At 36.0% G+C, this 27,922-nt stretch overlaps 1 protein-coding gene across 1 annotated transcript in view; it reads right to left on the bottom strand.

Annotated features, from left to right (window-relative positions):
• LOC127525420 (gamma-aminobutyric acid receptor subunit pi) overlaps positions 1-27,922 on the bottom strand; it is a 50,601-nt gene that overhangs the window by 9,706 nt on the left and 12,973 nt on the right. The window contains 5 exon segments of the mRNA XM_051917957.1: positions 61-198; positions 4,520-4,602; positions 4,825-5,042; positions 6,243-6,310; positions 10,556-10,668. Of these exon segments, the coding sequence (XP_051773917.1) occupies positions 61-198; positions 4,520-4,602; positions 4,825-5,042; positions 6,243-6,310; positions 10,556-10,668 (620 nt within the window).

Raw genomic sequence — 27,922 nt, 5'->3', positions numbered from 1 at the left:
AGCATATTTTAGTAAACTGCTCATCAGATATTTGACTACCGTATTTGTGGCCTTGTGTACCTGTTTCATATACGGCCTCAGACACTGAGGTGTAATGATCCTCTACAGTGTACTGGGCCAGCCTCAGAGTGTCCAAACCACTCACAGAATCATTCCCACGTGCCCAGTAAAACATCACGTCATTGACATTATAACCCCCTGTGGACAAAGGAACAGTTCTGCTATTATGACAGTATGAACAGCACATGTAAAGATCACACTTTCATATGTGGGAAACAGATCAGACATGTCTCGTCATATTCATCCTAATTGCATGCAAAATTCACCCTTGAATCATATAATAATTTATGAATTGCACTATAAGTATTACACAGAAAAGCCATTCAAATGTTTGGGGTCGGTAAGATTTTTAAAAGTTTTTGAAAGAAGTCTCGTCTGCATTTATTTGATCAAAAATATAGTAAAAACACTGAAATATTATTACAATTTAAAATAACTGTTTTCTATATAGTAAAAAGTAATTTATTCCTGTGATCAAAGATGAATTTTCAGCATCATTACTCCAGTCTTCAGTGAATAAATAAATGAATTGTGCATCAGATCTCACATGTTGTGAAGGTTGTTTTGAAAACAGTTCAAATGCTTAAGCAGAGATTTTAAACTAAATGTCCAACGTTTTTCAAAATATGATCCCAGATTAAATGATATTATGAAATTTGATGAGCAGGAGAAGATAGTTTGATATGTGCAGGTTAATTTTCAAGTGTCACCACATTGTGAACAACCCTACAAAATAAAACAAAATGATTTGAGCATAAAATCAGGCTTGAGGTGTGAATGCATTAATTCATATTTATTTACATATTCAGTTATTAATAATATCTATACACACATATATTGATGTGTAAGTGACTGTATCAGAAAACTCTGTAATTGTTCAAAGATAAATGCCCACAAGTGTCAGTGTGTAATATCATTATGTGTCCTCTTGGTGGCGCTGTGTCACAGTAATCAGATAATATGCAGCTGTAAGATCTGTTTTCTTGCACCAGATGCATGTGACGTTCATTAATGTGTATTTTCCCATGAGTTACTCAGACTCCCTGAGGACAATAATGGCACATGACAGCAGGAGTGTTTATATCACTACTGTTTGTGCGACACTCTCACATTATATATCTGTACAGTAACCCGTGATTTAAGAAACACTGCACTGCAGAAACAACAGCAGGGTGTGAGTTCTGTGTTAACTGCATGCGATACTAACACAACGAGACTTTAAAGACCCTCGTTTGAAACAAAGGCCCCTCAATCTACCACGTCTCCATAAGAAATGATCAGACACAAAGATGGAGAATCTCTCGGCTCCTGTCACCGTCAAATAAATATTTGAGCTCAATTTCAGATGCCTTCGAGCTCTACGTCGATATGAAGCTGAATACTGTACATTTCTAAAAATAAATATCCCTGGAGGAAGTCAAGATTGCATAAGAATGGGTGGACTAGACACATCTGGCATTCATCACACGGTTTGATGTTCAAAATGATTGTATTTGGCATTTGCGTTCAGACAAGTGATGTACAAGTAGTCAAGTTTAAGATTAATTTGTGGCAACCTACTGGATATTGTCATGTGATGGTATTTACTTCATGCTGCCATTTCTGGGTGTTTTCTAATAAAAGCACAGCGCAACTGAAGTGATCAGTGAGCAAAAGCCATTTTATCTGAGCTTATTGTCTTTGCTGAAGTATCTATAGCGAGAAATGTGCCCACCATCGTTAGTAGATGTATTTAAATGATCATTTTATGGAAAAATACACTTTAAAAATTCCAAAAGAACTGACTGTTCATATGAAAGATAATTCTCAAAAAAAACTTTGCAAAAATTCTGGCCTTTTCAAATTTGGGGCAAAATGTGCTTAAATCATCTTTTTTTTGTGAAAAATACACTTAAAAATTGCAAAAGAACGGCACATTACGTTTATATGAAAGATTGTGCAAATAATTCCCTTTAAAAAATCTCTGTGAAAAAATGTGGTCTTTCAGAATTTGGTGCAAAATATGCTTAAATAATATTTACATGAAAAATAAACTTAAAATTGCAAAAGAACTGCACAGAATGTTTATATGAAATATTTTACAAATAATTATTTTACAAATAAAACTCTGAAAAGTCTGGCCTTTAAAAATTTGGTGCAAAATGTGCTTACATCATCTATGCATGAAAAATACACTTTTGCAAATTGCAAAGGAACTGTTCACATGAAAGATTGTGCAAATAATAATGTTTGAAAAATCATTGCGAAAAATGTGATCTTTTATGTGATCCTTTATGTGATAAAAAAAATTGTGACCTTTTAAAATTTGGTGCAAAATCCGCTTAAAGGTGCAGTGTGTAAATTTTAGCGGCATCTAGCGGTGAGGTTGCGAACTGCAACCAACGGTGGCCGTCTGGCTGACACATGACAAAGATGTCGTCGTCTGAGACAGCAGAGAGTAGACAGTCAAGCAATGAGGTTTCTTCTTACTTCTAACAAAGAACAGTCTCTGCTTCTAATAAACCAGACAACAACTACTACTACTACTACTACTTCTTTGTGCGTATTCAATGTAGTGACGATGGAAACTGCCTCTAAAAACAGGAACGATTTAGAAGAACAACATCATATTGATGAAACATAGTTTGTCCATTTAGGGCTACTGTAGAAACATGCCTGCACAAAATGACTACTTAAAGGGTTAGATCACCCAAAAATGAAAATTCTGTCATTTATTACTCACCCTCATGCCATTCCACACCCGTAAGACCTTCGTTAATCTTCGGAACACAAATTAAGATATTTTTGTTGAAATCCGATCATTATATCTGACCATTACCAAGTCATTATTTTGTTTTTTTTTGCCGCACCAAAAATATTCTCGTTGCTTTATAATATTAATATTGAACCACTGTACTCACATGAACTGATTTAAATATGTTTTTAGTACATTAATGGATCTTGAGAGAGGAAATGTTATTGCTGGCTATGGAGGCCTCACTGAGCCATCGGATTTCAACAAAAATATCTTCATTTGTATTCTGAAGATTAACGAAGGTCTTACGGGTGTGGAACGGCATGAGGGTGAGTAATAAATGACAGAATTTTCATTTTTGGGTGAACTAACACTTTAACATGTAAGGGGACCTGAGGTGTATGTAGATAGAAATGGCCCATTCTAAGGTAATAAAAACATAACAGTTCATTATGTAAGGTCTTTATACACCACTGAAAATATAGTTATGTATATTATTTTGCATTTCTATCAATAGATCCTACTAAATTTTACACATTGCACCTTTAAATAATATTTTTATGAAAAATACAATAATGTAATGGCAAAAGAACTGCACAGAATGTTTATATTAGGGCTGCACAATTTATTGCAATTAAACAGCACGCGATTTGGCAAAGGCTGCGATTATTTGCAGAGCTGAATGGCTCTGTGATCAGTAGTAAATGCTTCTCCATCTGATAGTCAGAGGGCGCTCTTGCACAGAAACTCTAAATATGCCCTGCCGCAGAAGTAGATAACGCGTCATATCGCTGTAGCTGAATAAACAGAAGATTGAAAAGCTTTGATTAATCAAACATGATTAATAAACACACGACTGCCTTATTCTGTGTAAGAAGCCACATCATCTCAGAAGGATGCTCAACTGCCGTTATGTAGTGAATTTGGAGTAAAAACATGTTATTAAATGTTGTCTTTTGTTGGACAAGATGTTAATAAATGCTTCTCATGTCTGGAAAGACGTTTGACGCGTGTTGCTTTTTCCTTATTTTGCCTTTTAATTTGCGGAATGTGGTACGACTCAGACGTATCTTGAAATTCACCCATGGGCGGCCGCTAGTAGCTTTCTGTCGTGTCATTAGTGAAAGACTCTACGGATTGTGGGCGACTCTGAGACAGACAGGCAGAGACTTCAGAACCTCCTCTAACCCTCCTACTCTTCATGCCGCTGTGCTCTTATTTAAGCATAAGCAGAAGACGTGGAAGAGAGCCACATCCAAAACTCACAGGCGTCTAAAGAAGAACGAGAAGATCAGAGAACGACAGACAGGCGGAGCGATAAAGACAAAGATAAAGGCAGCAGCTTTACGGCCCAAACGACAGCAAATCAGGTTTCATGGGACACAAAATTGACCCAAATCTAGTGGCTGTCACACACATATCATGCCAAATGCTTCTCAAGGGCAATTTTGACTGATTTCTGCCTGTCTGTAATATTCATTTATATAAATGACCTTATGCAACTGCACATTTGCATCGCATACAAGTGCAAGGAAAATTAACATATTTGAATGCGACTTCTACAGTTGTGCAACACCAACATGTTCTTACAAAATATGAATATGAAACATTGTGCAGTTATATGAGTAGAGATGTCACAAAAAAGAGCCACAAAAACATCAGCTTGTTGCCAGAGCAACACTTAAAAGACACAGTAAAAGATGGAAAATGCTTGAGTTTTCTTACAGCTCTCCAGTTGTAATGTGCACGTCTGTTTGTCCATGGGATATTTGGTCAGGTCCATGTTACAGGCCACAGTGGTGGTGATCCTACAGAAAACACATAGTTCAGATATTCTCATCATTTCTGATATTTAAATGTAATTCAAAGAGGCACAGGCTGCATAACATCCTATACTTAATCAGTATCTTAGTCTTGTTTTCCAGTAGAAAAATCCCAACATCCATAAACCAAGACATTTAAGCACGATGCAAAACATCAAGACCGCTTAAACGGATTCACAGCGATACATCTGTGCTACAGACTCTCACCGGAGGGCATAGAGAACCGTTCCGTTGGGAAAGATCCGGATCAATCGGTTCTCCACTGTAATGTCATGGAGGAAGGACTTCTTGGAGTCCACTATAAAGGTGTCTGGGACCCACAGCAGCTCCACCAGTCGCCCGTCCAGACTTAAACTCTTATTGCCTTCAAACACCAGCCTCTCATCCGTCCAGCGCTGCCGTAGGAAGATGGTGGCCGTGTAGTCCTGCGGACAGGATTTAACCATGCAGGACAATCATGAAGGAATGAAGTACTTGTAATACAACAGCAGAGTATCCTGGGATTTAGCAAAATATACAAACATTTTATGAACAGCGTATTAGAAATTGTGTGGGATGAGCCAAAGTTTAATACTTGAGGTAAAGAATTTGAACAAACCCTTAACTTTAAGTACAAGCAATAATAATAATAATAATAATAATAATCAATGTTGAATTATCATTATTATTATTATTATTATTATTAAACAAATAATACTACTACTAATAAATATTTTTTAAATATTATTTATTTTTACTATTTATTATTGGTGTCAAAAAATAAAAACAACAACAATAATAATAAATTTGTAAATATTATTGTTTATGTTTAATTAATTTATTATTAGTAGTATTATTCTTTTGTATTTTTAAATGAATAATAATAATACATGTTTAAATATTATTTTGAATTATTATTAATATTATATTTAATTTTTGATAATTATTTATTTTCCATTATTGTTGTCATTTAAAATATAATATAATAATAATAATAATTAATAGTAATAAATGTTGAATTATTATTATTTATTATTATTTACTATTATTAAACAAATAATAATACTACTAATAATAATAATATTTTTTAAATATTATTATTTAATTTTTATTTATTATTGATGTCATTAAAAAATAAACATCATCATCAATAATAATAATAATAATATTAATAATTTGTAATTATTATTTATTTTTTATTCATTCATTATTGGGAATATTATTTTCTGTATTTTTAAATTAATAATAATAATAATAATTAATGTTTAAATATAGTTTTGAATTATTAGTAGTATTATATTTATTAATAAACAAAGAATAATAGTAATAATAAATATTTTTTAATAATTATTTATTTTTCATTATTGTTGTGATTTAAAAATTAAAATATCAGTAATAATAATAATACATCATTTTTTTAAATTATTTATTTTCCATTATTCATTTTTTGCAATATTTTTTTTTTTAAATTACTGTTGTTGTTAATAATAATAATAATAATAATAATGGTGTGGGATGAGAAATGTTTATTAGCAATAACTAAATAAATAACTAGCACATTAGAATGTTCAAGTTATTATTCATGTAAACTGCTGTATTTAAAATATTTTAATCACAGATGCGTGAAGCTGCACTGATCCTCTCACCATGTTGATCTCTGAAATCGTATCAATACTGGCGATGTCCAAACTCATGCCCACCGTGACAGGACCATCTAAAGAACAGAGATGGAGAGAAGGCATGTAAATGTCATGTGCATTTCAAGAACACAGCTCTGCAGCACATAATCATTCTTAGAAACGCTGTTAAAGATGGAAACCCTGGGAGCGAAACTCCGCGCTGTACTCTCTGCTCATTAAAGCTGATAAAGTGGAAAGCATATGTTTTACTTCTTTAAATCTTTACATTTACGACGTAACACAGTGAGTCAGAGTCATGTAGATGATTTGGGTGAACATGTGGTAAACAGTTTTGCGCACAAACAAAAAACAGCAATGACTTCAGTGGAACACAACAGGATTTTGAATATTTGCTGAGGCAATAATCAAAACTGCTCCCATCATTGTTTTCCGTACACATACTGCTCTTTCTACGGCTGTTTTTACATTTGGTTTCGCCATTTGAGCTGATTCAATTCCATTGTACATTGGGGTCCACAGTATGTGATTATCAGGGTGAATACAAGCAGCAGCTGTTTACCACTGAAACTAGGCAATGACTTTCACTGTTATTGAAGTGTTTGTCCCTTTGGATTCACCAGTAAATCACACACAGAACGGTGCTCGCGTTTCTCTGCCGCAAATTCACTGCAAGAGATGTGAAGGATGTGAGCAGAAAACAGCAATTTATTCTGAGACAAGCAGCTGTGAGAAATACATTATACTGTATGTGTGACGGGGAACATTGAAGATGCAAATTATTTGCCATCAAAAGCAGATTGCTTTCATACCAACTGCAAACTGTACTGGAGTTAACTGGAGCTTTGTCTCATTAAACAGCTTAAGTTAGTCAGCTACTTTTACATTTGCATTCATGCATTTGGCAGACGCTTTAATCCAATGCATTCAAGGTTTACACTTCATTAGTTCATGCATTTCCTGGGAATCAAACCCATGAATTTGGCATTGCTAGCACCATGATCTACTGTTTACAGGAATACTTTTGTTAGTTGCTTATTATTATCTCCTAAATGGCTTTAAAAAAGCACATCATTATTGTTTTAAATTCATGTGTCTCGTAATCTTGAATCAGAATAACTTCCCCTCCCTCTTGACAACTTGTCACTCACATGAGATCCACTAATAGCAAACCACAACCATCCAATCAATTCCCCACAGACAAAATCAAGCCCCGCCCTACATTTGTTCTTGTTCCAGAAGCCGTTTCACTCGAATATATGGGGAGAAAAGACTACAGCAACTTTTGTTTCATGCCGACTTTAAGTTATAAGCTGACAAACTACAGTTTTAAAATAGATTTCTGTTGGAGAAACAGTGGAGTAGAGAGTGAAGTGATGCTGGTAAGAGACCAGACTGCTGGAGAAGCAACAGAAAAACATCAATAATTTACAACAGGAGCAACAGGAGGAGACGAGGAGAGACACACAGACAGCAATGAGTTTATCTAACCTGTGTGTGCTGAATTTATTTCCTAGTTTATTTTCATTAGGGCTGCACGATTATGACAAAAGTCATAATTGTCGAATTATTCCCTTAAAGCTGCAGTCCGTAGTTTTGCCTCTTTGTCGCCATCTCTGTTTGAAACCTGCAATTGCAGTTGTTTGCGGAATTATTATCTTTACGTGCATTGTGCCTCGGCACGACTCCTCAGCGTGGATGAATCTAATGTTTGCTGTCAATCACCACATCGGTGTGGATACTGTACTTTGGAATCACAGATTATAGTCTTGGAAGTATGGCCAAAGTAAGAATTTTCAACGGAATATGTCATCTGAACAAGTAAGTAACATGTCTGCCACTTTTGTTCTGACTGGGGGAAAAAAGCATTACAGTGATTAAATCTAATCTAAATCTATCGCTTAGCTCGGATCACGTCAAACTGTGCAAATTATTATTATTGGTATACTTTCTCAAATTGTTAACATTAACAACATCAGCATTGCATGACTGTGTATTTGGTGTGTATTAGCGTTACCTATAGATCTAATCTCTAACATTTATTTGTCATACCATACCATCAAAATGATAAGTTTAATTATTGCAGCTGCTGTGACAAAAGGTTATAAATGATCCGTCTCACATGCGATATAGCCTACTAACTGGGACTCGTTTACAGACGTGACAAAATGACACAGAGACAAACGGCGACATACTCAAATTTCCCATGAAAACCCACCAGTACCACCGAATTATAAAACATTATTACAAGCTTACTGTTGTGAATCGAGCTAAGGTAAGGAGATAGTTTTGAACACTGGCTGGTTATGTACTTGCTCAAAAACTGATTTTGGATAATTTTTAATCAAAAAAAGTTATGGACAGCAGCTTTAAAATTGTAATTGCGATTATTAATTATGATTATCACAATTACATTGAATGATGTTTTGAATAGCTTTATACCATTGTTTGAAACAACTGCATGCCATATTTTTATGTAAAAAATAACCCAAGCTGAAAACATTCTTCATGAAAATTGTTATTGCTTTTCTATAGCATTAAGCCTCAAATGTCAAATATACAATGGATTGGTTTCTTCTTTAAATAAAAAAGTAAACATATTCATGTTATAATAATAAGGGCTTTCGCACCATGTTGTTCTAGGAACTTAGTTATAGGAAATAGCTACCAGGCCACCAAAACTAATGTTCCTCTAGGGCCATTTTCTTGGTTGCATTCACACCGCCAGTAGGAACTCTGAAGTTATGAAAACTGCACTTCTTGTTATGACTTTTATTTTTGACAGCGCGGCAGACTTTTATTTTGACGGTGCTGAGAACAGCTCAGCCAGAGACTGAGCACACAGTGCTCACATTCTCCTTCTTCATTAGTTTACGATCTGTTTAACAGTCCTGTCTAATACGTTATTAGATATAACTAATATATCTAATATAACTAATATATATATCTTATACAAAGAAAGTAGACAGTGTATGAAAAAGATTTAGCTTTTGCCGTGTGGTTGATGCCCAATGTCGCTAGCTGAGCAGAAATACATAACCATGTTTCGCATGGTCCGCTCAAAGTCGTGCTGAATTTTCTCCTTAGCGTAAGGTTGAGAGGTCACTGTTTTCCATGTTTGTAGAATTAGTTCATGGAGCAAATATATAGGCTGTGTACACGGTTTTTAAAAAATGGCGGGTGCTGGTGTTTCACGTACGTTCGACCAATCAGCGTACACTTACACGTCACTGGTAGTTTCTTTTGTGCTGGGTTAGACATTTTACACTCTAAAGTAGTCATGATTCGCCTCTCACAATGTAACATGCTTTAAACACACATCTTAAAGGATTAGCTCACTTTCAAATGAAAATTACCCCAAGCTTTACTCACCCTTAAGCCATCTTAGGTGTATATGACTTTCTTCTTTCTGATGAACATAATCGGAGATATATTAATAAATATCCTGACGCATCCGAGCTTTATAATGCCAGTGAATGGAATCAACGAGTATGAGCTGAAGAAAGTGCATTCATCCATCATAAACATACCTCACACGGCTGCAGGGGGTTAATAAAGGCCTTCTGAAGCAAAGTGATGCGTTTGTGTAAGAAAAATATCCATATTTAAACAAGTTATGAAGTAAAATATCTAGCTTCCGCCAGACCGCCTTCTGTATTCAACTTACGAAGAAAGTGTAAACTGGCCTCAGGTCAATTATACTTTTTCCGTAAGTTGAATAGGGAAGTAGGATGTAGCATAAGCTTTGTGAACTGCAAGAGTTTTACACTTTCTCCGTACGTTGAATACGGAAGGCTGAAAGTGAACTAATCCTTTAAGCACGCAGAATAATATAAGTGGATATTTTTTGTTGTTATCGCGCCTTTGAACAATTACGAAATCGTGGCATCCGTAATCGTAATCGTGATTAGAAATTCGATTAATTGTGCAGCCCTAGTGAGCATGCATATTGCATGCGTCATCGCAATTAATAATGCAACACAAGTATGCACTGCATCCTCAGAGATGCCATAAGAGGAGCTATAATGGGCATTAACATTAACAGTAAGATTTCTCTGTCAGGTCAACTACAGCTTAAAGAGATTCTTGCTGAGAACCGTTGACATGTTTTGCATGTACAATGAAACAGTGTCCTTAGTGATTTCTAAGTGTCTTTCTTTCCCTTTCTGATTGATGATGCTGTTGCTTAATTACATTTAGAATTCACATCTGAATGTATAATATAATGGAGCATCAATCAATCTGTTTTCAGATGAACATGTGAGGGAGTAAAGCGCCTACAATATACACATGCATGCATTAAACATTCATTATGTCCTCACTGTCAAAGAAAGGCCGGAGGTATTTGTTGTATCCTTTCATCAGCTTCTGGATGGTCGGAGGAAGAATCTCTCCCTCTTTCACCTCGGCACTGAGCAGAGAGTTTTCCAAAAACCTGCAGGAGAAAAAAGGAGGAATATGAATGAAGAGAAAGAAAGTTTTCACCAAACGCTCTCTCACATCCTCTGCACATTTACGAGCTCATTATTTCAGGGCAGATCGCTGATGGACGATTTTGTTTCGGCAGCCCACACTGATAAAACTGAGTGTTCAGAGAACCCAGAACAACTTTAAATTAAGATAGAGAGAGAAAGGAGAGAGAGGGCGAAAATAAGCTCATTTTCATAATTGGATTACTTTGATCTGTTAGTGTGGAAGACTTGAAAATGTACCATCAGCACTCGGATTTCATCACGTTTGACTTTTGCGCAGAACAGCAAAATAAACCACTGCACCTTCAGCAGAAACTAAGGCGCATTTATGATGCCATGAAGTGACATGTACAGTAAATACACTACAGCTCTGAGACATACTAGATGAGCATGGTAAAAACCAAATAAGTAAAAATAAGTAAAAATTATCTACTGTGTTACTGTACTTGTCATCAGTATCATGCACATTACATAATTAGAGGATATTTGTTTACAATTTGAATTAGTTCATTTAAAAGTAAAAATGACAAGGCTTCTACAGGGGCTGCTTGAGGAGAAATTCTAATTGTGATTTTTCTGCAAACTGCAATTGTGATTTAAAATGCAATTTAAAAAATTCCACGTTTGCTGTGCTTGTTTGTAGGGCTGCATAATTTGGCCAATATTTTGTGATTGTATATCAATAAATATAAAATATTATTAATAATAATAAGTATTATTATTGCTAAAAACAAAATAATAAATATTATTACTATTGTAAAATTCACTATGCATATTCAATATGCAATATGACAGTAAAATAAAAAAAGAAAATAAGAAAAGAAAATATAACAATATTTTATTTAAATATTTTATAATTATTCTAATTTTTATGGCTGTCCCAATTTCTTCATTTAAAAAAATGAAACCATCAAACTCTTATTTTTAGGGAAAACCGCAGGGAGCCCTTCTCTTCTGTTGATAAGCACATTTGCAAATTAATTTAATTATATAGCAGGCTTTGCGATTTGATAAACACACTATGCCATATTAAGATTTCTGGTTTTATTTAGATTAATCATGCAGCTCTACTAAAGACATCATCTGTATGACCATAAATGAGTATTTTAAGTCACTCTTATAACAAAAAAATCCAAATGATCGTGTCAACGCCTCCGTCAAATCCTGAGGGATAAAAGGAAATAATGCAGATGTAAATGTTTTCATGCTAAAGTATTTAAGGAGGAAACAGGCCACTCACTAAAATCAAACATTTATATTTGTTCCAAGATCAAAACATCTCCACATTACAATTCAACACATTACAGCCGCTTACTGTACTTTTATCAACCATCTTGTTAGTGTTTATATCTTCCACTTCTAAAAATACATTTTAGGACAAACATCTGAGAAACTCCATCAGTCTGCTGAGCTATGAAAGAGCAACATCTGAGAAGCTGAATTTCCAGCTGTGCAGCTAAATACTGGCTGAAAATAAACTACAAACAGCCAAAAGACACAATCCTAACCTCTCTCATTACAAAATCAACCCTGCTTCCTCTTGAATGTTAGGTATGAGGCCTGACATCCATCCACACCAGTGTTCAGTAGGAGGAGTGTGAGTGACAGCGGCGGCGCGTGTTTTATCATACGAGCGGGAGTGTTTGTGTGTGTTTGTTGTTCTGCCAGGCCTGTGAGGTCATGTGTGGGATGAGAAGGAACCTCTCCAGCTCAGTTTCTGGCAGTGTTTGCCTTTGATTTCACACAGTCAAGACACTAGAAATCCTAACATGACCTTCAGTTTCCACATATCAGGGTGAATCTCACAAAACATTGTCCAGGTCACAATTCACTATAAAAACAAATAGCAAAAAATATGAACAATATAAGAAATATGTTTACACTGAAAATCCTAAAAATACTCTTCATTTTCTTCAAGATAAAAACATAACGTATGCTCAAAGTGCTTTTGATTTTGGTTAAAATATGAGCCAGACTTTGTGACAGGTTTTATGAGATGCACAAATTAAAATAAACACACTTCTAAAAGAAAATCTGACAGCTCTTGTTGTTTCTTAATGATTAAATTTAGAAAAGAGGGGAAAGCAAAAAAGAGACGGTCGATAACTTCAGACATGACAAGCATTTCAGATCGCACTGGAAGTCATGCAGCAATGAAATACAGCTTACATCAACTCATCTGTCATAAAATTCTGAGATTGAAAGCACCTCATTGGGGCCACTTTCAGATAGAATTTAGAAGGATCCATCTGCAAATACGATTCATTCCTCCAAAACTTGGAATGATTTGGCAGACGGCATTGAGTACGGATGCATTTGTATTTGCATAGACATAAACCTGCAGAAATCAGGCTGTATGGATGCATTACACAAAAAATGTCAGTGTAATGATGCACTGTCCATCTGCAGCCACTTCTGGACACTTAAATCACATGCGCACGCCAACACTGGCTTGAATACATACAACACATGTTCTTTTATACTTTGGAAACTGTGCGCCCCATCTACTCATTCCCACAAGTGAATGCAATTGACCTCTTTATGAACTGTTTCCCATCCATGCTTTAATAAAAACAACAGAAGTTAATGGGAATTTGAGGCAACCAAAATTAACAAAATACTCCCCAAATTCAAGATAAGGGGGCACAATTAAACTAAATTTATTACAAATGTTGCAATTAAAGTGAAATGTGAAAATGAATGATGTGTAGATTGTGCATTACATTTAGATCTGCACACGTTGCATCTAAGATTTATTTTTGTGTATTTTTGCAGAGTTGAGCAATCACACACGTTTCTGTTGAGCTTATTAATGCAGCGGCCAATCAGAGTTGTTTACATTAGTCACCAGTGATCAAGAAATTCTCTTTGTTTTTCGTGCTACTAAAATAACCAAAGTGAAGTCTTGATTTTCTAATGTGTAAATAAATGGATCTTAACTTGTTTTGTCTGTGTTGCATACAAAAATATGATCCGCCGTTTCCCCCCCAAAAAACTGTTTTATGTATTCTATTAATCAATATTAATAATCATTATTACTATATCAGGTGCAATAATCAACAATACTAATTATTGCAATAATATTGCATCCCTACCCTGTAATGAATTCATGTTTTTTTTAATGTAATAATTTATATACTTTATGCAGGATATTTACATTATACAACATTATGCAATAGTTGTATAAATGCATGTAAGCCATGTGAAAACTGACCTTAAAAAAAAAAAAAAAAAAGCCCCTGGAAATAAATTCCAAAGGGCAAATGGAAAAGTTAATTTCTGACCCTGCAACAGACTTCATTAAACACTTGAGCATAAAAAGGTCAAGTGTGTTATTTCTCTGTATGTTAAAACACTTCGTCTAAGGTTAATGTCACTATAAGTCACTTTGACTTCCTGAAGAGTGAAATACTGTGAATATTTTAGGAAATGTAGTTAAAGGAAGAATGCATTGATTCCCCATATCTGACCTAAATCTCCAGCCCAGACATGTAAAACAGAGCAACGTTCTCCTCACATCATTAGTCTCTTTCATCCCTTCCGGTCCTTTTCCTTTCTCTCTTCATCTACGACTACCAGGCTGGTTTGATCTTCGAGGTGCTGAGGAGGTCATGAGCATCAGCGGTGACACACTGACAGCATTTTAAAAACACCTGCGACAGCCAGACACGTACTTTAACATGCAGAAACCTCAAAAACAGTTACACTGAAAAAAGAATTAGGTGTAGAAAGAATTTTCACTCAGAAATTGCTAGTAAATTTCACAAACAATTACAAAGAAATAACATTCGAGTAACATTCAATTAAACGTGAAATTCTGAAGTAGAAAAATCTGACATTTTTACAACTTCAAAAAATCATTTTTACAGCATACCTATGCACATGTATTATGTATTTTTATCTTAAAAATGTCTTTATGAAATGAAATGCCTTAAAAATGTTTTTTTTATCCATTTAAAACTGTTAGGAGGAGTTTATTAAAGTAAGAGGCCTGGAAATTGCCAAAACTGCACAAAAATCGTAGAGGAAATTCAAAATGGCTGACTTCCTGTTGCGTGTTCATCATCCATCATCAGAGGAATTACAAGAGGTTCCTCGCACCTTGGTGCTCAGGCCCTAATGAAATCAGGTGTGTAATCTATACAAAGACACTGGTGATGATTTTCTCTTTGCACTGAGCACTTTTGTATTTTTATGGCCTCTGAACAAAGGCTTTTCTCAAAGGACACTGTGTGTGAGCTATCGTGCTTTAATATGAACTTACTTTTTGAATGCATGTGATTCCATACATCTCAGTATTTAGCTCAGTCATTGACATTGTTTTACTTATGCACAGGGACACACAAACACAAAGCTTATTCACTCTCAGAAAAAAATTCAATGGGGTTCTATATAGAACCAAAGTTTCTGTCAAAACACAAATCCAGTTACTGTTTTGCTACAATAAAACAACAGAATGAGATGATGATGATGATGACGGTGATAGTTCATTTTAAATTATTTAAATTTTTAATGTAAACGTTTGTAAGGGAAACCAATATTTCATAGTTCCATGACATTTGTCATGACTGACATTTTGGTACAAAAAATTCACCCAATAAGGTCTAACACCTAGAGAAAGATCAGCGTCAGCATTCCCATTCATCTCAATAACAGATGCTCATCTGGGGTTTCTAAAATAATAAGGCACCATTAAAGAATTGTGTGAGGAACAAGCCGCAACTTAAATTGATGTTATTCAATAAAAACTTAATTCAAATTGTTCCACAGAGAATACTCTTCAGAATATACAAAAACCTACTTAGATGTTACACAAGCATGCGTAAATGTTGTAATTTTGCATATCTGACAGCGTATATTAGAGTAAAGCTGTGATAGGGCCATACAACACAACTCAAAAAGTGTTTTCTCTCATCCTCTTCCTCTCTCATCACTCATTCGATTCGCTACAGAAAAACCAGATGGAGGTGTCCTGCGTTTCATTGTTCTCAGCAGATTCTTTGGGATTTACTGCGCCATCCTTTCTTTTTCTCTCACACACATTCTCGTGCCACGATTCCCTGCGGCTCTGAGCAGGTTGCATGTTCCCGAGGTCATGGACGGATGGGTCTGGTGAAGCGCTCATTCTGCTCTGTGTTCAGTGTTTCAGTGGGATGTGATTTGATAAGTACATCTAATCAATGTAGTCCTGAAGATTACTCCTACCAGCAGTGAATGCTTCACAGACCCTGAATTACAGACTATAGGCTCTTCAGCCACAATATTACAGGCTCTTCAGACATAAAACAGCCATTATTACATACCATTAGGGTGATATATAATTTCATATTAATCCTTACTGACCTTGAGGATGTTTTACGTCCGTCCATCCATCCATCCATCAAAAATGAAAATTATGTCATTTATTACTCACCCTCATGTCATCTTCAGAACACAAATTGAGATGTTTTTGATAAAATCCGATGGTTCAGTGAGGCCTGCATCACCAGCAATAACACTCCATTTTTCAATGCCCAGAAAGCTACTAAAGTCATATTTAAAACAGTTCATGTGACTACAGTGGTTCAACCTTAATGTTATAAAGCGACTAGAATACTTTTTGCACACCAAAAATAACAAAATAGCAACTTTATTCAACAATATCTAGTGATGGGTGATTTCAAAACACTCAAAGCTTTACAAATCTTTTGTTCGGAGCGCGTATCAAACTGCCAGAGTCATGTGAACTATTGAAGTTTCAAAACATGACATAACAAAGCCTCGTGAACTGAAATCATGTGATTTTGGCGCTCTGAACCAGTGATTCGAAACAAATGATTCTTAAAACTTCGAAGCTTCATGAAGCTATGTGTTGAAATCGTCCATCACTAGATATTGTTGAATAAAGTCACTATTTTGTTATTTTTGGCGCACAAAAAGTATTCTCGTCACTTTATAATATTAAGGTTGAACCACTGTAGTCACATGAACTGTTTTAAATATGTTTTTAGTAGCTTTCTGGGGATTGAAAAAGGGAGTGTTATTGCTGGCGATGCAGGCCTCACTGAGCCATCGGATTTCATCAAAAATATCTTAATTTGTGTTCTGAAGATGAACGAAGGTCTTACGGGTGTAGAACGACATGAGGGTGAGTGATTAATGACAGAATTTTCATTTTTGGGTGAACTAACCCTTTAACCATTTCATTTGATAGTGTATCTGCCGATAGTTTTCTCCAATGAAACAGTGAAATGCTTGTGAAGTGACTCTTAGAGCAGCTCTGAAGATGAAGTTCAAGTGTTCATGTCCTCATATAGTGAGATGACACATGCAGTCTTTAATATTCACACACACACACACTAGTCCATATCGCCATTTGTTAGTGTACAGCCCTGCTTCTGACTTCATCCAAATTCTGTGGCATTTCACACTATTTACTGTAGTAAGAGGAACACAAAGCTAGTTAAATGTTCAAATTAAAAATGCATGACCATAAGAGAATGTACAATCACTCAATTTAACTCGCATTTAGTGTTCCAGTCTTTGTGATCTGGAGACGATTTTCTTTTTCCCACAAATGCTAGTTAATGTTACTGCACTGGACTAAAACTTGCTGAATTTTCTTACAAAAGGTATAACAACTTCCCAAAAATAATTGGATATTTTTTGTACTTTTTTGGGGGGGGGGGGGGGGGTTTCCCACCTTGTTACACTTGTGCTGTTCCTGATAAAAAATGACCTTGTAAATCTATCAATTTGCTATATAATCATTAAATATTGGATACAATCTTTTTGTCAACTTGTTTACTTTCAATTAGCACAGATTTTGTATTTCTTTTTGGAGCTGATTGATCGTGATCTGAACTCGTGAATAAGCTTGCGTGAACTTTTTTCACTCCAAAATGGAGTTGCATAAGCTCAGATCAATGAGGCCTACAATCAATCAGATCCAAAAAGAAAACTGAAAGAAAACAATCTGACAAAAAGATTGAATCCAATATTTGGTGATAATATAGCATAATGAGAGATTTACAAGCAATTTAAAAGTCCGCTATTTATCAAATCCAGAACAAACTGACAATTGAGAATGAAATCATGTTGCAAGTTATGTTGCAAAACACTTCACATGGTTTTTATGCTCTAGAGGACAGACTGTCATAAAATGGTGTATCAGTACAGACAGTAATCTTTCATAATCTGAAAGTCTTCAAGGAGCGTCTGAATGGTATCAGTAAATAACGACAGCGCAGGCGAAAGCGAGGGTGGTAATTTTTGGACGTGCACCAAACAGTCTAACATGTCCACAGCCCACGAGCATCAAAATCCACATATGCGGCGTAATCGATCCATTCCACCTGTCTAAGTGCATTTGCAGCAGATGTATTCTTATCTATGTGTGTTTGTTCACTGATTCCCCGGCAATTCAAATTTAATTTCATAGCTGTCAACCTTGAGAGATGTTTCTGAGCCTGTTGACTTACCAAAGTACTCATGAACACACTTTTCTGAGACTTTTCGTTATGAAGCAGAGATCTGAGCTGTAGAGATGTTCAGATTGCACACATGCATCATTTCTGATGCAAAGACCGATGGATGGATGGATGGATGGATTTAAACAGAAATTGGGAAAAAATAAAATGGATTTCAGAAGGCCCAAGGCACTTCAAAACTCTCAAATATTATCCTAATATTGTAATATTGTCCTTATATTGTAATCATTACGAGCAAAGGTTGTAATTAATGCCTAACACATTTGTCTGCTTAACGAAAACATGACATTAACTAACCACATAACGTATGGCTGCATCTCACTGCCGTATGGACATTAAAAGGTTAGTTCACCCAAAAATGAAAATTATCCCATGATTTACTCACCCATCCTTCGCCATCCTAAGTGTATATGACTATCTTCTTTCAGGGGGGGAGTTTTGAAGTAAAAAATAATGTTTTTTTACTTTTAATAAAAACTTTTTTACTTTTAATGTTAAAGAGGTAAAGGGTGAGTACTTACTGACAGAAATTTCATTTTTGGGTGAACTAACACTTTAACATTTAACACACTCATCATCTCTGGCTGATAACAGAATACTTCCTAAATTGAAACAAGCATCTTCTGTAAAGGTGCTTTGAAACAATATGTGAAAAGCACTATACAAATAGGCTTGAACTGAATTCTGATATGATCACACATTGATTAAAGCTACGGTCATTAATGAATTTAAAGCTCCACTAGTGGCACGAAACAGAATTACGACAACTAAAGGTAGAGAAGGCATCAGAATGATCCAGGTGATTCATCTCTAATGTATCTCCGTTTACAGTGAGGCTATCCAATAAAAAATAAGCAGTAGAATAAAACATAAGAAGAATAAAACATGAGTAATGAGCGAGTATAAATCCGTGGCTGTTTTTCATAGTGTCAGAGCGGTTCTCGGACTGTGCGGGCATCCAGCACTTTTGCACTTCTGCACACATCTCAGCTGATGTCCAAAACATGTCACCTGCAATGTTACATGTCCTCTAGGACACAGACAGCCAGTGCAGGGATGAGGCAGCTCCTCAGGACAGTCAATAGCAGGAAAAGTTTCAAATCTGTTTGCAAAATTGAATTCAGTAACAGAAATCACGGCACCACATAAATCATCTGAATGTTTTAACAAGAGTCGTGAAGCAATATTGTGTGGAATGACCTACTTAGCAATTACACAAAGTACAGGCATCACCCCATTTCTGAGTTCTGAGGAAAGCATCACTATATTGCTTATACTCGGAACAAGTACAAAAACTAGTGTGCAACCATCCTATAAACACATGCAACACTTTATCAACACCCTGTCAACCACATACAAGTTTTGCATGGGCAAACACTTTTCATTAAATGAAAAAATTTAGTGCAAACTACTGTGTAGAGAGCAAATAACACAGACTAACCAACCTCCAAATGACATTTATAACAAGTACTGAATAAAAAAAAACAAAAAAACAATACAATCACGTTGCTCTGTTAGTGAGCATTCAACTAAAAGCCTATTAACAGAACCCAGCAGGAGTGTGTCACAACAAATCCCTTTGTGATTCACTACATATATCTAGGAAACAATAACCGCCTAAATGCATTTCCGCACATGCCGAGCGCGCTGAGTTTGGACACACTGACAGCTCATTTTTACAGAGCCAAATAGAAGATAGTGTGCAAGAGAGGTCAAGCATTTAGTGGGAATATTTTCTGCTTATTAATTCAGCAATAACAGCCTCTTTTATGTCAGTAAGTGCACCTGAGAGAAACCATTACTGCATTCAGCAGTGTAAATATCAGCCGAGCGCTCTTCAAATATGCCAAGGACAGTTTGAGCTGCATAGGGGAAAACGCCTGATGATTTGTCTTCATGCTTGGACTACATTTGTGAGTTTATTCAGTACAGGCTTCTTTTAAGTTGAGGGAATGTTTCAGCACAGGGGATGGGAAGTAGAAGTTTTGCTCAAATATATATACCATATACCTCGTGCTCTTTTCAAACCATCTAGCTGGTGGCATGATCTGCTTTAAGAAATCACAGAAAAATATTAATTTGAGTGAATGAAAACTATCTATGTTTGGCTATATCTGTGTGGCGCATTAGAGAATCCCTCAGGATGGTTGCTATGGCAACTGCTCTCATTTTAAAAGTTTCTGATGGGAAAAAAAGTTATTCATACATTTGACGATCATTTATAGAAATGGGAGCTTGGAACGAATTGGATCAATTTGGTTCAATCCTCCAAAACACAGGCAGTTAAATTAGTGGTGTTTGCCAAGTCAAGCTTTACTATTACTACTGCTCATACTGTGTGTTAAGATTCAAACACTAAGCATTTAAACTTCTGTATAAATTTCATCCTGCACCCTAGAAACTCCCTAGCAACAACCTAGTACACCTTAGAAATTGCATAACGGCACACTGACAACCACCCACAACACCCTAGCATTTTAACAGTGACTTCTGTGTGAGCAAACAACTTACATTCCCTTTAGAAAATGTTCACATAACATGGATGATTTTCCGAAGAGCTTAATATAAGAATATAGAGATTTTGCAGGTCAAAATGCGATGAAACCTATTGCATCATGAAACCCTCCAAGCAGGCAACACTGGTAACAATAAATCATCACGTATAATCTCAGAGAGAGCCTTCATGTGAAGCCATACGAGTTTCACTTTAATATGTCTGTTTATCCAGATTTTAATATGTCTGATTTCTATTTGAACTCATCTTTTAGAAATAAAAATCTTCTGTTTGATTTAAGACCTATTCAAAATAGAGTTGTAAAAGCTTGTTTCTTAAAGGGGACCTATTATGCAAAATTTACTTTTGCATGGTGTTTGGACATAAATGTGTGTTGGCACAAAAAGTTTGAACTTTTTGTATTGTACTACCACTGTGTATTTAGTGTGGTTATCCACTTAATTTTCGAGTATCTAATTTTTCTTTTCCTTTTTAGTGACCTAGGATAAATCTGCTTATTATTACCTTTGCCGTTATTTTTTTTTTCTTCTTTTTTTTTTTCTCCATCTTCTTCTTCAATGATTATGGTTTATATTCATGTGTGTTTTGTTTAAGCTGGAAAATGTTCAATAAATATATATAAAAAGTCAGTCAAAGGAGTAATAACACTCGCAAAATTCTGGCAAAACCCTCGATAGTAGCCTACCATTCCCAGGAATCGACGGATTTCACGACGGGTAGCAGGCATAGGGAATTTACCAATAGCATCAACCTTAGCATCAACTGGTTTCACACAACCCCGACCAACCACCTTACCCAAATAGGTCACAGTGGCTTTTCCAAACTTGCATTTGGCAAGATTAATGGTTAAATTGGCTTTGGCCAGACGTACAAAGTGCTCTCTAATTTGGTCAAGATGTTCGGACCAAGAAGAACTAAACAAAACAACATTGTCTAAGTAAGCCTCGCACCCTGACAACCCAGAGAGTACTCTACCATCTGCTGAAATGTGGCGGGAGCATTTCGGACCCCAAAAGACATAACAGTGTACTGAAGGAACCTGTCAGGTGTAACAAAAGCAGACAATTCCTTAGCACGAGATGTCAACGGCACTTGCCAATAACCTTTTAGAAGGTCGAATTTGCTGACGAATTCCCACCAAGAACCATCCCACCAAGAATGCTAACCTCAATGAACAACCCAAAGTCCTTATATAGTCTACACCCCTAATTATCATTAATTAATTAATATGGGGAGTGACGCAAAACTCCCACAGTCTGCCACCAAAAGGTAAGGAGAACACTCAGGGTCATCACAGTTATATACCCTGAAGAAGGCTTTCAAGCAATACTGCGTTTTTGATATATAATAAAATGTCCTTCACCACAAGTGTAGCTAAATCCCTCTTCATTAATGTAAGACTTATGTAAGAGGGTCAAACATGTCTGCTCAACTCCTGTTTTAATCACACAGACAGGTGGAAACACTTTACTTGTCCCACATCACTTAATCCATGACTTCATCTGTCCTCTGGCCTCCAGTGAATTGAGACGTATGCTAGCATGTGATCGAGTGTATGTTCATGTCTTTGTGTGTTACGCCACACACAAGAAGCTTTTAAGATTTCATTTCACATTAATCCACCTTATCTTTGCCAGAGACAATCTGAAATCCCTCGCTGAGGCCGCTGGCAGTACTTGTGAAGCGCATTCTCGGCCTGTGGGGAAACACGTTCATGACGCTCACGCTCATCAGTAGCATGACAATGTACAGTACATGATATCACTGTGCCAAATGATAATGTATGATAAAAATCAGTTGACTGAAGACTGAATTTCCTACACAGAATTAAACATTTGTCTGCAAGCCAGCAAGAAAAATTTCAGATCATCAAAGCAAACTGAACTGCGGACTAGAATTTCCACAATACTATACATTTCACACTGGTTGGTGTACACGTTCCCAGCAAATGGAAAGTAAGTTTCACTCATAATGTTTTACCCAATATAAAATGTCACATTGTTATCGTCCTTTGTTCAGAGTATAAATGTATATAAGCCTACAACTGTAAACCAAGACCGTACATGAGACCTATATAAAATGCTGATATCGTAAGTCTCATGTTCGGCGTGATACTAGTTGCATCTGTCTGGGTGTTTTAAACAAGACTCGAGGGCCAATCTGTGTGGCTCTGTTTCTGCTTTTACTCTTGGATCTTCTCCTGCTTTGTTCTTTCCCAGCAAATGGAAAGTGGGAGATGAAAAGGGAGGGAAAAAAGATCATTCTGTCCCAGAAGAGTGAGAGAGAGACATAAAATAAGGCACAGGCGTGTTACTCAAGTACGCCTGTAGCCTCCATAACCACGCATATACATACACAACACTAATAATATAACATAAATAATAGGGCTGGATATTGACACAAATTTCACGATTCTATTTGGATTCACAAGCTTGCATTTCGATTCCGATTTGAAATATAAACATTTAAATGGGGGCTTTCATAAAAACTTGATGGATTTATTAAAACAAACAAATCAAATATTAAAAAAACAGTAAAAAAAATTATAATGAATATGTAATATGGTGCACATATTTAGCAAAACCTCTCTAGTGCACCTTTCTAGAGTTCTTTTTCTAGCTGACTAATGAGTTTATGGTCACTGAATGGCTTTCCTAAGGTAAATATAACGTTACATGACATTGTTTACAAGTTTTATTGACGTCTTTCCGCGGTTGAAACACTGATTGAGTGATTACATGAGATATTATATGGATTTCGGTAAGTTGTATGTTTTAATATACCTTCTGATGTTCATTCATGTTTATTTCATGCTGTATCGTAAAACGTAAGAGATGATCCGTCGCACATGCTTCCCTTGATCTGAGGCGCTACAGCAATCAGTCACACCACATTAAAGAGCGCCAAAACGGTATTAATGTTTGAATTTCATAATGAAATGGACAGCAATAAAATATGAAATCTGAGACGTTGTTTCATTTCAAAAGTAAAGCGCAAAGCTTATTGCAATTTACTGGATGGGATGCGCTCTACAATATTCTGTTCATTCATCAATTGAAAACAGCAAGATCGATTCTTGGGTTCATGAATATGAAAAACGATTAAATTCGAGGAATTGATATTTTTTTACCCAGCCCTAATAATAGCACTACCTGGATCTACTGGTCTATCCGAGCGCTTAGTTTTGTTACAGCTATATTCACAATATAACTTATAACTTATTACAGACCTGCAAACACACAAGATGTAAAAAAGGTGACATGTTTATGAATTAAATCCCTGCAGGGGTATCTGGGAGCATTCTCCCTCAGAAGAAAATTGTGATTTTAACATGTAAACGAAGCATTCTGGTGCACCGTGCAGAAAATAAAGGGAAAAGACACCACTTAAACTTTTTGGCACACCAACCACAACTTATTTCTTCAGTCTTTTGGCCTGCACAAGTCTTTCAAGTGCCTGTTTTCGCTTCTTAGCAGTTTGCCTCTTTCTTACAACATTTTTTCCTCTTCGGTTTCAAGCCTATTCTTTACAGCACTTGAGGATGCCTGGCAGTCAAACTCGATCCTCCTCTCTCAGACTCTAGGCAACTTCTATTGTCGCTGGCCCTTGTAACTTGTTCCTGCCAAATTGATGATTTGACAGAGCCTCCTGTCTACTAGACTGTCTCCTCAACCTTTAGCCAGGACCAGCTCCATCTGCACCTCAACCCTGACTCAAGCTGGGCTACATGAATAGCATCTTCCTCTTTAAGCTTTCTCATTCTGCAAAAGAACTGTCCAGATATCAGCTGGCTTCAGAGCTCCTTTTTCATCAGCATTAAAGTTTAAGACTGACCCCAACTGCATCTGTCAACTTTAAATAATCCGCCAGAGCCGGTGTTTCGGTTTAAAGCAAAGACTTCACCACGCTCGCTGATTGAAAAATACTAGAGACGTTCTTTGCCCCATATATTACCTAATGTAGTGGCAGCTAATTACATGATATATGACCAAAGTAAAGCTCACACGCAAATATTGAACACCCAATTGTTATTTCGTGACTTGAAGGAAAAATGCTTCACTACTTTTACATATCTAAATTGAATACATTAGCAAACAACACTGATCATGTTAACACGATCAGACATTAAAACAGTGGGTCTTGTTTCATTATGTGTTCATTTTTATTTCCCTTGTAATTTTCGACAATGACAGATAGATCAGATAAAAATACGGATGCAGTGGGAGTTAGCCTTAAACTCAGCAAAAGGTATTCCGATTCATTCTGAAATGGCGTTGTAATACACTGATGTTAGCTTATGTGCTAACAAGATTGGGAAAAGTTTGATAACGTTAGGAAAAATGTATCACAACATGCTTACTTGACTTACTAACAACAAAGTAACTTGATTTGGCAAGTTAAAGCATTACATCATTGGTAGAAAACTTACCTCAAAATTGTTGGTAAAATGCTGTTATCTTGATTCTTATTAGCCAAAAGACTTGAGGTGCCACACCAAAGATGTTTTATTGGGAAAAAGATTGCGACAGCTCAAGAGAGAGTCTATGTTCTCACTCCAGTTTATGGGAAATTAGCCCATTTTCAATTCTGATGGTTCGTGCTTGCAATTTCACCCCGACCCACAATTCACATAAATTACATTTTTTGATACAAAACGGCAAATTCCGCAGAAAAGCAACTAGTTTGCAGGTATGTTATTGCTATATTATGAAAGTTCAAAGGGACTTAACTAAAATAATATAAACTGCAAAAACAGCTAATTGCAAACATGACCACCTAAGACCATCTAAAATGTATGTCAATGAATTGACAGCAAACTTGCAGCCCACAGACATGCAGTGAACAACATGAATGACATGAAATCAGAGATGAGAGAAATCTAAGAATGTTTTCCCTTTATAAACTGCTAGGACAACTAAACATGTTTCTCTGGTTTCTGAGCATGTTCAGCTGAATTACAAACCACTGGATGAGGTTAGAATAATATTAAATTTCACTTAAATTTCCAACTTTATTTTGTTCTATTTGTTGGTATATCAGAATATGAGAGACAATGAGAAGTTTCAGCTCAAAGAGTCAGAAAGGTCCTGATGCTTAAAACAATGACATAATCTGACAAATGTGCAATCCCAGATTTATACAATTCGTGAAGAGTTCCCTGGACCTTTCATATAATCTCCATTTAAAACATTCATCTCTTCCAGACACAAAAACAATCACATTATCCTTAAAGATCTCATTCATGAACATGCTGGAAAGACAGAGCTGAACTAGTACTGAACGATTGTTTATCTTATGCTCTTTCTGTTGTAGGATGTAAACAATGTGTTTGAGATCAGGATAAGTGAGATACAAATGCTTTTCTTTCAGAGTATTTCTGTATCAAATCAACTGGCAAATGACATGCTGAAGATAAACAATGCCCTTTTCTTTAATCTCATGCGGATTTAGTCTGATAATCAGGGGATCAAAAGACACACAAATGCAGCTCAGTTTCTGTATTTGTCTGTGTCCATAATAGTGTTTCCTGTAACACTGCAACAAAACACATAGAGGCAGTCTGAAGTGAATGTAATGAGATAAAAAACAAAATAATAAATAAACAACGTATCTGGTTAATGCATTGTGCTTGCTTTTTGCATGCATTAACAAACGAACAGCATGACCACTGTAGACTCATGTTGATTCATTAACAATGTCGATTTATAAACAATGGAGCAAATCTTAACTGCCTGATTGTTACATTGTCGAAGAATGTAAACTAAATTAAACACACAGCTCTAATCTGCTAAATGCAACGATAAAGCAATGAAGATATTATAAATATTAAAGGGTTAGTTCACCCAAAAATGAAATTTCTGTCATTAATTACTCACCCTCATGTCGTTCTACACCCTAAAGACCTTCGTTCATCTTCAGAACACAAATTAAGATATTTTTGATAAAAATACGATGGCTCAGTGAGGCCTCTATTGAGAGCAAGTTAATTTACACTTTCAAACACCCAGAAAAGTGGTTCGAATCAAATCAGTGGTTCGGAGCTGCCAAAGTCACTTGAACCATTGAAATTTCGAAGCATTGTTTACTGAAATAACGTTACTTTGGCAGTTTGATTCACGCTCCGAACCACTGATTCGAAACAAAAGATTCGTAAAGCTTCAAAGCTTCATGAAGCAGTGTTTTAAAATCACCCATCATTAGATATTGCTGAATAAAGTCGTTATTTTGTTTTTTTGGCGCACAAAAAGTATTCTCGTCACTTCATAACATTAAGGTTAAACCACTGTAGTCACATGAACTGTTTTAAATATATTTTTAGTACCTTTCGGGGCACTGAAAGTGTAAACTAACTTGCTGTCAATGCAGGTCTCACTGAGCCAACGGATTGCATCAAAAATATCTTAATTTGTGTTCTGAAGATGAACGAAGGTCTTACGGGTGTAGAACGACATGAGGGTGAGTAACTAATGACAGAATTTTCATTTTTGGGTGAACTAACCCTTTAACAACATGATTTTCTGTAAAGCTGCTTTGAAGCAAGGTGTAATGTGAAAAACACCATACAAAAAAATTTGACTTGACAAACAATACTTTTAATGAATCAGTAAAAAACAAGACTCACAAACCATCTCAAACTCATTAGTTACTGGACTGAATCAGTCACTGCTGCATTTCCCAAAAGCATCATAAGCATAATCAGATCATAGAAACCACTGGTTATGAATTAACATTCTGCAAACACTGATGCATGTGTGTTTGTTCATGTACAGAAGAATCTGCACAGCCACCACATGTAAAAACTGTGCATACGCTCACTCATCTTCATTATTGATGATAATCAGAGGAACTGCTCGAGTCTGGAGCTCAGGGACCGACAGGCACACGAGCCATGAAAGCGTTTGATTCAAAGCACTGCAGGAACTAGGTGAGTGTCAGAATATATAAATCTCCCGGTTACTGTATCATGCCTAGAGACGTTCCTCATTCTTCATGCACGCACATGTATGTTTGTTTGCGTGGGTATATGTTCATCACAGTCTCTGTAAACGCAACCGTCAGGCAGAGAATCAGACTGTGAAAAAGCTCCCATCATTCCCGCTGTGTGTCCCAGTCTGTGATTTGCTAACATTGCACATAAGATCTGATTAACATGAATCTTATCTCCACTACACATCATCCTTTTATTTGTACTGATAACCAGCCATGGTTAATAAAATCAATATTTACTAATAC

Source organism: Ctenopharyngodon idella, chromosome 13, assembly GCF_019924925.1.
Source record: "Ctenopharyngodon idella isolate HZGC_01 chromosome 13, HZGC01, whole genome shotgun sequence".
In the NCBI taxonomy this organism is placed as follows: Eukaryota; Metazoa; Chordata; class Actinopteri; order Cypriniformes; family Xenocyprididae; genus Ctenopharyngodon; species Ctenopharyngodon idella.
This window is presented reverse-complemented; position numbering and strand designations above follow the sequence as displayed.